Raw genomic sequence first — 15,304 nt, 5'->3', positions numbered from 1 at the left:
AAAATTTCTGGTTTCGTTTCTGTTCCATGTGAAATAGAAAAAGTTCCCGGATTTCGTTTTCGTTCCTTGAACCGGTTCAAAGCCCTGATTAGAACACTGGAGTGATAGTTGCTGGAAATGGGCCTCTATACACCTATGGAGATATTGCACCAAAAACCAGACATTTGCAGCTAGAATAGTCATTTAGCACATTAGCAATGTATAGAGTGGATTTCTGATTAGTTTAAAGTGATCTTCATTGAAAAGAACAGTGCTTTTCTTTCAAAAATAAGGACATTTCAAAGTGACCCCAAACTTTTGAACGGTAGTGTACATTACCCACAATGCTGTTCAACCACCTACTGATAGTGATAGTGGTGCAGTGGGATTTATGCTACACTCGAGATGAAGTTGCAACTTGCATTTCACCGCATGCAATTATTTTTTTTCTCCTATTAAACACCATTGTAACTGCGCTAGCAATGTGACATCTGCTAGCTTCTGGAAGGAATAATGAAAATACCACATCAACCAATACATTAGTATGAAACACATCAAATATTTAACAATTAGTCCACAAAATCGAGTCATGCATGAGCTGATAGCTATACTGTAAGCCATGTGTGACACGATTGAATGGAATAACTGTTTTATTCTATCCGCATTCACTGGATTTTGAGAAACTGAGCATTTTTATTTTTATATTTTGCAAATTCGATCAATAAAACCTTTATACAAAACATCCGACAAAATAATTTCCGCTTAGAATGTAAACAAGCCAGTGAAATGACAGTCGGGTGGTGTAGAAGGATAAAAGCGGCTAGAGATAATGAGATGAGATGAGATGAGATATGATGTGACCAAGGGGAAGCATGTAGCGGATGAACAGGAGGGGACCAAGAACTGAACCCTGAGGGGCACCTTGTGACAGAGGAGCATAGCGGGGAGTGCAGTTGTTGATGTTGATGAATTGTTGCCAGTTTGTGAGAAGACTTCAGCCAGGAGAAGGTGGTTTTAGTGATGTTGAGGGAGGATTCAAGGCGAGAGAGAAGTATGGTGTGGTTAATAGTGTCAAAAGCTGCAGAGAGGTCAAGGAGGATGAGAATGCTGAAGTGGCCAGTGTCAGAGGAGAGGAGGAGGTCACTGGTGACTTTGAGGAGGGCTGATTCAGTGCTGTGCTGAGGGTGGAAACTGGAGAGAAAGGGGAGGCAAATCTGAACGGTTCGTTGAAGCTCATGTTTTCTGAAATCGGCAGCGCAAAAGAAACTGACCGGGGGTCTTATTTCAGAGTTCGTCGGTTGGTAGACGCTCCAGATACCCAAATGTTTTGGCACAAGTTCTGAAAAAGTGAGTTTTTTCATAATACGTCCCCTTCAAAAGCCAACTTGAAAGGCATCCGGAGTTCAGGAGTAAATTTGAGGTCAGTTGTACTTCAGTTATAATTCATCTCATGGGCAGTAGAAGGCTCAAAACATTCCTTACCCAAAGATTTAACTGCATATCTGCCTTCCGTTATTAGACCGAGTAAAGAAGAAAAGTAATTTATATAATATGTCTTAACTGCTTGGCAAAATGCCTTACTGTTAATGGCACACTTTTATCTGAGCATGTATATTTGCAATCTTTGCAACAACCAAAGTTCACAGCCCTGCTTTGGATTCCACCCAACTGAGGAAATGATGGATTTAGATGATCTTATGGTTCCTAAAAGCCCAGGCATGCCATCTTCTCCAGAGCTGTCCACTCAGCTAACAAATAATGTGGTTCCACTGCTGACCACCCTTTAATGACCCTTAAGAGTGTGCACAGAAGAGCGCTGCTTTCATTGAATCACTGTAATTTATTTAAGAGAGTGCCATAGGCCAGACTGTGAACAGAAAACACAAGAGCCTGTGTAGATACTATCAATAATGTGGGGCAGAATGTTTTCGTGATAGAGCTCCGGCTAAAAGAAGTGCGTGTTTGAAAGCAGCCTCGAGTCTGTACATTACGCCTGGCTTATCGATTCTGTGACATCTCAAAGCCTGATATAATTCTCTCTCTCTTTAATACTTTTTTAAAACTTTTTTTTTCCTAAATTGCCCATGCAAACAAAACTCCCTTTTGTTCTTCAGTAGATACTGCAGGATTTTTCTTCTCCACTCATGAGGAATCAGCAGGTTTCGTAGAGCTCGTATCGTTTGCAGATGCTAATCGCATTGCTGGAAGTATTAAGGGCATGTGGAGTCTCTGAGCCCAAATTTACATGAAAATGATTCATTGTTCTGTATGGAAATTTCTTATACAATTAAATATGCTTGAGCTTTTTATTAATGAAAGGTATTAAAGGTCTTTTTTTTCTTCTCAAACAGTGCTGAGAAGCTGGAACCACCTGTTTTAGTCAGATAAGCTCCCTATTACGTATGTAAATGTAATTGTAGCTCAGTTCTGCTGTTCAAGCCCTTTGGGCACTCCCACAATACACCTGGGCAGTGGCACACTAACTATTAATGAGGATTAGCTCCAGGGACAATGTTTTGGTTCATTTTTCTGGAAGCTATTTGATTAAAAAGTGCATAAAGATTTTAATCCTGAACAATTTGGATATTAACATTCATCGTGGACACTGCTTCTACCGTAATACTTACATTACCAACAATGCTGTTGGACGACGTGTTGGTCGTGGTGCCAATGGGATTAAAGGAACAGTCCACCGTACTTCCGTAATGAAATATGCTCTTATCTGAATTGAGACGAGCTGCTCCGTACCTCTCCGAGCTTTGCGCGACCTCCCAGTCAGTCAGACACGCTGTCACTCCTGTTAGCAATGTAGCTAGGCTCAGTATGGCCAATGGTATTTTTTGGGGCTGTAGTTAGATGCGACCAAACTCTTCCGCATTTTTCCTGTTTACATAGGTTTATATGACCAGTGATATGAAACAAGTTCAGTTACACAAATTGAAACGTAGCGATTTTCTATGCTATGGAAAGTCCGCACTATAATGACAGGCATACTAACACCTTCTGCGCGCTTCGGCAGCGCATTGATATCTGAGCTCCGTATCAATGCGCTGTCGAAGCGCGCAGAAGGTGTTAGTACGCCTGTCATTATAGTGCGGACTTTCCATAGCATAGAAAACCGCTACGTTTCAATTTGTGTAAATGAACTTGTTTCATATCACTGGTCATATAAACCTATGTAAACAGGAAAAATGCGGAAGAGTTTGGTCGCATCTAACTACAGCCCCAAAAAATACCATTGGCCATACTGAGCCTAGCTACATTGCTAACAGGAGTGACAGCGTGTCTGACTGACTGGGAGGTCGCGCAAAGCTCGGACAGGTACGGAGCAGCTCGTCTCAATTCAGATAAGAGCATATTTCATTATGGAAGTACGGTGGACTGTTCCTTTAAGGACCCAGTCCTACAAGACCAAGAACTATACCTATAACTACAACTATAACTATCCCTCTACCTGAATGTAGTTCCAGTCTGGAGCAGAAACACCACAACTATAATCCTGACTATATCGCTTCGTCCTGACACTCAGGGAAATAAATGCATGCAATTTAGGAATAGTCTTGGAAGTTTTTTCCAAGTAGTAGCACGTTATTCCGGGTCGTACTGCACAGCTTGGACTTAAAACAACCCATGTACACACTCCGGAGGTTGATATAATACTGATAGGTCACGGACTACGGAAATATAATTAAAAAGGATACAAAATACGGAGTGGTTACGGATTTTAATACAGATGCATCACGGATGCTAATAATTTACAGATTGGTCACAGAGGTTTCAGTATATTACAAATTGGTTACCGATTTCATACAGATGATGCATTACGGATAAAAAATTAAGAAGTCAAAAACATTTAAATGTTTGGACGGCTGAAGTTCATAATTAAAATATCTTACCTGCATTTATATGTTTACTTTATTAATTTGCAATTAATATTTCACATAAAATCACATATCCATGAATAAAAGATCCGTGCTTTGGATTATATTCTTTATTTTCGGTGAATCCGTATTCCGTGACTTCATGATGCAACAAGGATGTACGAAGATGCCCGGGGAAAAATAGCACATGTTCAGACAACGTCACATGTAAACAATAACAATTACCTAATTGGTCAGATGTTTTATCGGATCAGGTCCAGGCCTGGAAAAATCACTCCAGAAGCAAATCTCAGCGATACGGATAAACCCAGGCCTGGGCTATAGGTATCGTTATCAGTCTGGTGTGAGCACCAACCACATAAACTGCAGGGGACTGATTTATTTATAGTTATCAGTATTGTGGGACCGGGCCTTTAGGCCTCAGTTCATCTCTAGCTTAAGAGAGCAATGCGGCAGCACTTTAGTCCTTTCCTCTATCCAACTCTTTTACCTCCTCATCTGGACTCTCTGCTCAAGCCAGTCAGGTTTTTTTTTTGGTCTTCTACTACAATCCCGATTCCAAAAAAGTTGGGACAAAGTACAAATTGTAAATAAAAATGGAATGCAATGATGTGGAAGTTTCAAAATTCCATATTTTATTCAGAATAGAACATAGACGACATATCAAATGTTTAAACTGAGAAAATGTATCATTTAAAGAGAAAAATTAGGTGATTTTAAATTTCATGACAACAACACATCTCAAAAAAGTTGGGACAAGGCCATGTTTACCACTGTGAGACATCCCCTTTTCTCTTTACAACAGTCTGTAAACGTCTGGGGACTGAGGAGACAAGTTGCTCAAGTTTAGGGATAGGAATGTTAACCCATTCTTGTCTAATGTAGGATTCTAGTTGCTCAACTGTCTTAGGTCTTTTTTGTCATATATTCCATTTTATGATGCGCCAAATGTTTTCTATGGGTGAAAAATCTGGACTGCAGGCTGGCCAGTTCAGTACCCGGACCCTTCTTCTACACAGCCATGATGCTATAATTGATGCAGTATGTGGTTTGGCATTGTCATGTTGGAAAATGCAAGGTCTTCCCTGAAAGAGACGTCGTCTGGATGGGGGCATATGTTGCTCTAGAACCTGGATATACCTTTCAGCATTGATGGTGTCTTTCCAGATGTGTAAGCTGCCCATGCCACATGCACTAATGCAACCCCATACCATTAGAGATGCAGGCTTCTGAACTGAGCGCTGATAACAACTTGGGTCGTCCTTCTCCTCTTTAGTCCGAATGACATGGCGTCCCTGATTTCCATAAAGAACTTCAAATTTTGATTTGTCTGACCACAGAACAGTTTTCCACTTTGCCACAGTCCATTTTAAATGAGCCTTGGCCCAGAGAAGACGTCTGCGCTTCTGGATCATGTTTAGATACGGCTTCTTCTTTGAACTATATAGTTTTAGCTGGCAACGGCGGATGGCACGGTGAATTGTGTTCACAGATAATGTTCTCTGGAAATATTCCTGAGCCCATTTTGTGATTTCCAATACAGAAGCATGCCTGTATGTGATGCAGTGCCGTCTAAGGGCCCGAAGATCACGGGCACCCAGTATGGTTTTCCGGCCTTGATCCTTACGCACAGAGATTCTTCCAGATTCTCTGAATCTTTTGATGATATTATGCACTGTAGATGATGATATGTTCAAACTCTTTGCAATTTTACACTGTCGAACTCCTTTCTGATATTGCTCCACTATTTGTCGGCGCAGAATTAGGGGGATTGGTGATCCTCTTCCCATCTTTACTTCTGAGAGCCGCTGCCACTCCAAGATGCTCTTTTTATACCCAGTCATGTTAATGACCTATTGCCAATTGATCTAATGAGTTGCAGTTTGGTTCTCCAGCTGTTCCTTTTTTGTACCTTTAACTTTTCCAGCCTCTTCTTGCCCTGTCCCAACTTTTTTGAGAGGTGTTGCTGTCATGAAATTTCAAATGAGCCAATATTTGGCATGAAATTTCAAAATGTCTCACTTTCGACATTTGATATGTTGTCTATGTTCTATTGTGAATACAATATCAGTTTTTGAGATTTGTAAATTATTGCATTCCGTTTTTATTTACAATTTGTACTTTGTCCCAACTTTTTTGGAATCGGGGTTGTACATGCCATTTTATCTGTGCTAGCACTATCCCTCTTTGACACCAGAACATCAGACAACTATGAACTTCTCCGAAATAATGAAAACACAGCATCAACCAACACATTACCACCAGAATTACACCAGGGTGGAATTTTCCTTTAGGTGTTCCTGAAACACACATTAAATCATCCACTGGTTCTTGTAAACACACGCATGTGCACCTCAGTTCCTCCTGCTGGCCTCCTCAGAGATTTCAGACCTGATGCCTTTTTAAGGCAGAGCAATAACCAGCAAATACAAAATGAGAGTTCAGAGACACTGTGGGTTGGAGCCTATCCCAGAAACACTTGGTGTGAGGCAGGAACATACACACATTCACACCGAGGGGAGCTCTTTAGAGCAGCCAGACGACCTACCGGCGTGTTAGTGGGAGATAGGAGGAAACTGGGGAACCCAGAGGAAACCAGAACCCACACAGGAATAAGATGCAAAACTCCACACAGAACAGAACTTTAAAAAAGAAAAAAAAAAGTGCTTTTATGGTAAAATCTGAAATAAGTGTAAAAATTACTGCTTCATTTTTGGACTAGTTTTATTTATATATACACTTTTGAAAGAACATGAAGGAGCTTTATTATAGAAAGTGCAAGTGTTCAGCATGTTGCATGCAGTAAAGATCCATTCAGGTTCCAGTCTGCAAATTCTGGCCAATTAGTTGGCACGTACTAGTACAGTCGCTTCTGTGCGTACCATGGGGAAAAAGTTTCTTACATAAAAAGAACAAAAAATTCTTGAGAAGACAGAGAGGTTGGAATTAGCTTGAAATGAGTAAAACTCTGTTTCTTGATTTATCATAGCAAAAGTAAAATGTGTGTGTGTGTGTTGGCTTGGTCAGGATCCAGGAGCTGAACAATCTGGGTGAGCTCTCACCGCACTGGGACAACCTGAGGAGAGACGTCATCGCTCGCTACAGCCATCTCATCAAAACCTACCAGGACACGCTCGCCGAGCTGGAGAAGTTCACTGGTGAGGAGTCAGACACCCGGCTCCACCCCTCCACATATACAGACACACACTACATCTGTCTGTCTGTCTGTCTGTCTAGCAACAACCCAGGGACTAAGTGCAGTGAACTTCAGTAATAATGATAAAGGAGGTGAAAGTTCAGTAGAGTACAGAACATTTGCATCGAAACAGAACGCTTTTTATCTGTCTGTCTATCTGTCGATCCATCTGTCCATGCATGTGTGGTTATGTCTGTTTGTCTGTCTATCCATCCATTTGTCTGAGTGTTCCTCTGTGTCTCAGTCCGTCTCTCTGTCTGTCTAATAGTCTGTTTGTCGATCATCTTTCTCTCTGTGTAGTTGTGTGTCTGTGTGTATATCCGTTTGTCTAAAGGTCTTTCTGTCTGTCTGTCCACCCATCAATCCTTCAATCTAATGTTAATTTACGAGGTCTGTCTCTGTCTCTCTGTCTTGCTGTCTGTCTGTCCATCAAATTGTCTGTCTCTATATCAGTGTGTCTGTGTATCTATCCATCAAAATATCTTTGTGTCTGTCTGCTTTACTATCAAGTCCCTGTCTATGCTGCTCTCTGTCTGTTTCACTAACTGTCTGTCAGTCTGTCTGTTTGCTCTCTCTGTCTTTCCTCTCTCTCTCTCTCTCTCTCTCTCTCACTCTGTCTGTCTCTCTCTCGCTGTCTTTCATCTGTCTCTCTCTCTCATTCTGTCTTTCATCTGTCTCTCTCACTGTCTTTCATCTGTCTGTCTCTCTTTCTCACACTTTCTTTCATCTCTCTTTCATCAGTGTCTCTCTCGCTGTCTTTAATCTGTCTCTCTCTCGGTCTTTCTCTCTCTCTCATGCCATCTATCTATCTATCTATCTATCTATCTATCTATCTATCTATCTATCTATCTATCTATCTATCTATCTAAGCATGTCTGGTGTGTCTCTCTCTGCATCTTTCCATCTCACCATGTTTGTCATCTCTCCGTGTGTGTGTGTGTGTGTGTGTGTGTGTGTGTGTGTGTGTGTGTGTGTGTGTGTGTGTATCTGTGTGTCTCTCTGTTTCTGTCTCTCTGTCTGTCTGTCACTATCTTTATGATGCTCATATCTGTCTGTGGTATTCTGCGCATGTCTTCATGATCATTTATGCTTTATCAGATCAACTGCTCACAGTTAATAATGCACTAAATGAACACACAGGGCCTTAAATCATGTTGAGACAAACATGCAGCACACTGAACCCCAGCGTATGTGCTGAAGCGTCACTCTGCTTTCAATATTTCCCTTCACTGCTTCATATAATGCAGTAACATGTTACAACTCCGATTCCAAAAAAGTTGGGACAAAGTACACATTATAAATAAAAACGGAATGCAATGATGTGGAAGTTTCAAAATTCCATATTTTATTCAGAATAGAACATAGATGACATATCAAATGTTTAAACTGAGAAAATGTATCATTTAAAGAGAAAAATTAGGTGATTTTAAATTTCATGACAACAACACATCTCAAAAAAGTTGGGACAAGGCCATGTTTACCACTGTGAGACATCCCCTTTTCTCTTTACAACAGTCTGTAAACGTCTGGGGACTGAGGAGACAAGTTGCTCAAGTTTAGGGATAGGAATGTTAACCCATTCTTGTCTAATGTAGGATTCTAGTTGCTCAACTGTCTTAGGTCTTTTTTGTTGTATCTTCCATTTTATGATGCGCCAAATGTTTTCTATGGGTGAAAGATCTGGACTGCAGGCTGGCCAGTTCAGTACCCGGACCCTTCTTCTACGCAGCCATGATGCTGTAATTGATGCAGTATGTGGTTTGGCATTGTCATGTTGGAAGATGCAACGTCTTCCCTGAAAGAGACGTCGTCTGGATGGGAGCATATGTTGCTCTAGAACCTGGATATACCTTTCAGCATTGATGGTGTCTTTCCAGATGTGTAAGCTGCCCATGCCACACGCACTAATGCAACCCCATACCATCAGAGATGCAGGCTTCTGAACTGAGCGCTGATAACAACTTGGGTCGTCCTTCTCCTCTTTAGTCCGAATGACATGGCGTCCCTGATTTCCATAAAGAACTTCAAATTTTGATTCGTCTGACCACAGAACAGTTTTCCACTTTGCCACAGTCCATTTTAAATGAGCCTTGGCCCAGAGAAGACGTCTGCGCTTCTGGATCATGTTTAGATACGGCTTCTTCTTTGAACTATAGAGTTTTAGCTGGCAACGGCGGATGGCACGGTGAATAGTGTTCACAGATAATGTTCTCTGGAAATATTCCTGAGCCCATTTTGTGATTTCCAATACAGAAGCATGCCTGTATGTGATGCAGTGCCGTCTAAGGGCCCGAAGATCACGGGCACCCAGTATGGTTTTCCGGCCTTGACCCTTACGCACAGAGATTCTTCCAGATTCTCTGACTCTTTTGATGATATTATGCACTGTAGATGATGATGTGTTCAAACTCTTTGCAATTTTACACTGTCGAACTCCTTTCTGATATTGCTCCACTATTTGTTGGCGCAGAATTAGGGGGATTGGTGATCATCTTCCCATCTTTACTTCTGAGAGCCGCTGCCACTCCAAGATGCTCTTTTTATACCCAGTCATGTTAATGACCAATTGCCAATTGACCTAATGAGTTGCAATTTGGTCCTCCAGCTGTTCCTTTTTTGTACCTTTAACTTTTCCAGCCTCGTATTGCCCCTGTCCCAACTTTTTTGAGATGTGTTGCTGTCATGAAATTTCAAATGAGCCAATATTTGGCATGAAATTTCAAAATGTCTCGCTTTCGACATTTGATATGTTGTCTATGTTCTATTGTGAATACAATATCAGTTTTCGAGATTTGTAAATTATTGCATTCCGTTTTTATTTACAATTTGTACTTTGTCCCAACTTTTTTGGAATCGGGGTTGTAAGTATAGACTGCTTAATGTGAGATTTATAAATATGTGTAGCCAATTAGTGCCATATAATTATCATCTGCAGCCATGAAGCCTTATCTGTGTTTTTTTTTTTTTTCCTGTGCATCTCTACATGCAGCATCTCTCAATTTCTCTTAAATATGTGGTGGTCCTGTAGTCATAGCAACGAAGTTTAGACTGGGCAGAGCTGATAAAGGCAAGAGGTCTGTATGAATCAGACATGTGGGGAGTGTTTACTCTCTCATCCTGCTGCTGGCAACCGCAGAGATCGCAGATTGTAGCCTTGGCACATTTTAGTGTACACAGCTTAATTCTGCAAATACGCTCGCATGATGTGGGAATCTGCCTGTGATTTGTCTTTTTTTCAGCCACACACACACAAGCGCACACAGTATATACATCGGTATGGAAAGTGTTTATCATTTTGGATGCAGTCATACTCCCTCACACACACACACACACACACACACACACACACTGCATGCACATCTCATCTAAAAGCTGAACGATATCATACAGCCTTATTAAGTTTGGACTATCAACTCTGAGCTTAATGTAGCAGCTCAAATCCACACTCCCTATCACGGAGGATGAAGTAATGGCAGGGTACGAAATGTCACCATCTCCACCGCCTCGCTCTCTGTGCCTGAAGCCTTTAATAGTCATTGATGTTTTTGCCCTTCTAATCAGCGCTGACGGCCAAAAAGCTGATCGGTCCAATCGATCGGTGGCGTGATTCGAGCCGAGGCTGGCAGATGAGCTCGGGCCGCTCGGTGTTGTTTTGCCGCATGACTGATGGAGCTCAGGCTTCAGCATTATGGCTCCTGACAGCCTGCTGCACCCACCTCTAATCTCGTTTGCTGTAAATCAGTAAAGCCTTGCTCCATCTCCTCCTGCCTTTCCTCCACCTTGGCTTTCCTGCACTCAGTCACAGGGCCCGGACGTAATCTAGCCAGCTCGGAGAACTCAACTGCATGGTATTAATTATTGATACCCCGTGTTATTAGGAATAATACGCAGGGTGACCTTTTGCTAGAAAGAGAGGGTTTGGTATTTAGAGAATTCTGCTTCACCACAGAATCTCTCTCTCGCTCTCTCTCTCTCTCTGTCTCACTACTCTTCAGCTAGCCCGGCAGCATTTTGTTTAGCTCTGTAAATAAGACAGGGCTCACTCCAAATGTTCTTCATCTGCTTCCAGAACTTTGCATCATCTCATAAAATAGTAATTTGTTCATCAGATTGATGTGCAGAGTTGTTTCTAATCTTCGAAAGGTCGCTATACTTCAAAAAATATATACTAATTTATAATTTATATTTGTTGCCAGGTGTCTGTTTGAGGGACATTTGGTCCTCAACAAGATATACAAGATATATATGGGCAAAGGTTTGTGGACATTTGATCATCACACCCATATGCGTTTGCCACAAATTTGGATGCCCAGCATTGTATAGAATATCTGTGTATGCTGTAGCATTACAGTTTCCCTTCAATAGAACTAAGAGGCTGAAACCTGTTCAGGCATGAATAATGAACAATGCACAAAGCGAGCTCCATGAAGGCATGGTTTGCCAAGTTTGGAGTGGAAGAACTTGATTGTCCTGCTCAGAGCACTGACCCTCAACCCCACTGAACACCTCGGGGATGAACTGGAACCCTTACAAGACATCAGTGCCTGATCTCACTAATGCTTTTATAGCTGAATTAGGGCAGTGGGCATGTGCTGTCCTTGACCACCATGCAAGGGAGTAGTAAGGCATCTCCTTCCTTTCACTAGCCTGGGGTGGTTCCTTGAGCAAGCACTAGCAACCTCTTGCTCTCCCCTGGTCTGGGTTATGACTGAAGCCTGGACTCGGCAGATTACGTGGAGGAGACCACCACCTGGTGGTTCAACGGGCAGGAAAGCAGACCCAGCAAAGCATTTGTGGAGCATGATCAGGGCACAGTGCAACATGTAGAACACTGTTGGCCATCCACTGCATCCTGACCTAGCTCCAGCCGTCTCGATTCTGTCTTGCCCCTGGACCCAGTTAGGTCAGGATGAGAAAGTGAGGCTGACGGCTGCGCAACTCTCCCTCAGTCTAATCCAAGTCATGTGCAAGTCATGGCAAGTGGTGAAGCAGCAGGTGCAGAAACACTGGAAGTTGTAGTCACAAACCTGCACAGAGGTGGCCAAGGGCATTGGGTTGCTTTCTGCTGGAACAAAGCAGCAGTGGGGTTTGGCAGCCCCCTAGGTATCTGAGCAATCCTGTTTAGGATTTGCTCTGCTCTCCTCCATGGAGGAAGGGGCTAGAAAAGGTGCCCCAAACATAGCCTGCTGCACCTCACCCTGGCGAGCACACCGTGGCTGGCGGGGATCCCATTTAGCAGTCGAAATACAACAAAAAGATAGTGAAGGTACTCAACTTTGGCACGTGGAATGTCAACATGCCCAGATTGGCCTCATCAGTCACCTCCAACCACCCACCCACAACCACCACCCACCAAATTTAAGTCATGGTCATCTTCGACCCTGGAGGACAAACACCATCATCGTCATCATCATATGGCTGAATGAACACAGATCCCCACAGCCACTTTCCAAAATGTAGTGGAAAGCCTTCCCAGAAGAGTGGAGTTTATCTTACCAGCAAAGGGAGGACTAAATGGGCATGGAATGGGATGTTCAACAAGGACATATGGGTGTGATGGTCAGGTGTCCACAAACCTTTGGAGATTTAGTGTATAAACATGCCTAGACATACAAACACACAAGAAATTTAACTGTGAAGTGGTTTTTTTTTTAATTAAAGTTTTGCAGCTTTTAATGAAAGTAATATTGGATAGGTACCGTATAATGCAAGGCTGACACTTGCACGATTCCGTGGCATGCATTGGCACGACTCGAGTCGTGCCAGTGCGCAAACTAGTCGTAAACTGGCGTGAAGTGTGCGTAAACCCGTCGTGACTGCGTGCCATGTCGGGACGAGAATTCTGAAATGTTCAAAATTTTGGTCACGACAAAATTTCGCGACCGGGTCGTGAACTATGCGCAAACTGTTCGTGATCTCGTCGTGAACTCGTCGTGCCGATGCGGGAAGTGCGTAAACTATGCGCAAACTATGCGTGAACTCGTCGTGCCAGTTCGTGAATGTGGACGGGCACGCATTCGTGAACTCGTCGTGAACTAGTCGTGAACAGTGCGGGAGCCTCGCAGTTCGTGCCCCAAAATGGCACGACTTGCCACGACAAAATCGTGGCCAAAAGTCGTGCAAGTGTCAGCCTTGCATAAGTTTCAGGATCTAATCTTTAATTGCAGCAGGCAGAGCCGAGAGTCAATATCTCTTGCACATCAGAATGGCAAATGGGGGACAAATCTTGGCAAGTGCAAGTTTTATTGGAAAAAGTGAATGAGCTTACAGCATCTAATACAAAACAAGAGGTGCTTTGCTTTAAGCGTCATAGATCAGATGCTTTGAAAAAAGACACATAACCAAGGTGCAAAGTACCTGCATTGCGATGCATTATTGATTCACAGTAACTGTAACACAAGGTTTGTTTAGGCTTAATTTGTGCACAATGCAGCCACTATTTATGCAGAGAGCCTTCACCACCACCAGACACACTCATACACTGTGGGAAGCACAACAGCATCTGCTGGAGGAGCTCATTGAAGAACACTCAAAGTGAACCCAGAGCTCCAGCTGCATTGATCACTGCTGTGCGCTCCACTGGCCAGCTGTGGGTTGAGCTGAAGCCCTGCGGCTGGCCATACGGCTCTGCCGGTGTGAGCCTCCCACTGCTCAGGCAGGAGAGACACTGAGAAAGCACAGGGAGATTTTTCCAGCCGTTTGATGAAGGGCCCCTGAGGCTGCGCTCGTGAACCAGACACATGCTGTGCGGAGGTGATCTGTGCCACGCTCTGGTTTTAACAGTGTGTTCTGCAGCAAGAGCAAAAAGAAAACGTACACTAATGAGAGCGTACAGGTGTTTCTTTGCCTACAAAGTTGTGTTTACCCCCGCAGCTGAGTATCTGAGGGTCAGAGTAGCAGGGTTTCCCTCCCCCTCCTGCCTCCACAAGCAGCTGGCCTCACAGATGGAGGGCATGATGGGGCTAATGCCACTGTGGCAGCTCCATTAGCCTGTGAGTTTTCCCAAGAGGGAGGGAGAGCCAGACGGGCCATGTCACAGTGCCACACAAACACTGCCTGATCACCCAGGGACCAGCCTTCACTGCTAGTGCCACCACCAGGGCTGTATTTTTCCTGCTGACAGGAAAACGTGGAATGGAGTATTGGGCAATGTTCTGCAAATAAGCCACACAAATAAATAATGACATCTTAGCATAAGGAAATATTATTATATACTGTACAGTACCAGCCATAACTTTGGACACAGCTACTTATTCATAGGGTTTTCTCAGTTTTGATTACATTGTGGAACAATACTGAAGACACACCACATTCTTATGTCAAGAACTGTTCAACTCAGTAAAGAGAAATGACATCCATCATTACTTATTAATTATTTCTTTTTTTTATTTATATATATTTATGAGTGATTCCACGCTTATGGGTACTGAAATGGGGACATGAACTTATTTTTAAAAATTCACCTAAAACCATTTCTTTTTTTTACCATCAGGTCACAAAACATGTAATCTTTAATGAATGATATGTTAAAAGATAACTTTAATTTTCTGAGATGTAATACAAACATATTTATATGCCAAAGTCAGAACGTAACAGAAGTGTTGTGGACATATATATTCTCAATTTTAACTTTTTTGAAACATAGGAAGGTGATGTTTTAGCAAATATAATTAATAAACATGTGTAGTAGAATAAACATACACATTCTTTCAATAAGATTAACATGGTATATAGCTAGATTGTAATTAATTTGTAACAGACGCGAGATGGACAATCGTAACAGAAGTAATGTAACAGACATCATTTTGGAACTCATAGGCTTGACTTTGGCATATAAATATGTTTTTATTACATCTCAGAAAATTAAAGTTAAAAGATAACATATCATTCATTAAAGATTACATGTTTTGTGACCTGATGGTAAAAAAAGAAATGGTTTTAGGTGAATAAGTTCATGTCCCCATTTCAGTACCCATAAGCGTGGAATCACTCTTATATATTTATTTATTTGTAAATTGTATGTATTATATTTATATTATATATTTAAATAATATTGGCTGGCTTTGAGTGGTATATCAAATATATTCCATTCAGCTAGCATGATATTGAACGAGTCGAAAACGAGTAGCTGAATGGAATATATCTGCTATACCATGAAAAACCAGCCATTATTATTATTATTATTATTATTATTATTATTATTATTATTATTATTATTATACACATTTGATGGAACAATTATAGATTT

The 15,304-nt window shown here is 42.0% G+C and overlaps 1 protein-coding gene across 8 annotated transcripts in view; it reads left to right on the top strand.

Annotated features, from left to right (window-relative positions):
* inpp4b (inositol polyphosphate-4-phosphatase type II B) overlaps nucleotides 1–15,304 on the top strand; it is a 538,055-nt gene that overhangs the window by 312,715 nt on the left and 210,036 nt on the right. For all 8 annotated transcript variants that reach the window (XM_060926513.1, XM_060926515.1, XM_060926511.1 and 5 more), the window contains one exon: nucleotides 6,888–7,018. In XM_060926513.1, the coding sequence (XP_060782496.1) occupies nucleotides 6,888–7,018 (131 nt within the window). The remainder of the gene's footprint in view (nucleotides 1–6,887; nucleotides 7,019–15,304) is intronic.

Source organism: Neoarius graeffei, chromosome 7 (assembly GCF_027579695.1).
Source record: "Neoarius graeffei isolate fNeoGra1 chromosome 7, fNeoGra1.pri, whole genome shotgun sequence".
Classification (NCBI taxonomy): Eukaryota; Metazoa; Chordata; class Actinopteri; order Siluriformes; family Ariidae; genus Neoarius; species Neoarius graeffei.
The sequence above is the reverse complement of the archived record's forward strand: the minus strand, read 5'-3'. Positions and strand labels throughout refer to the sequence as shown.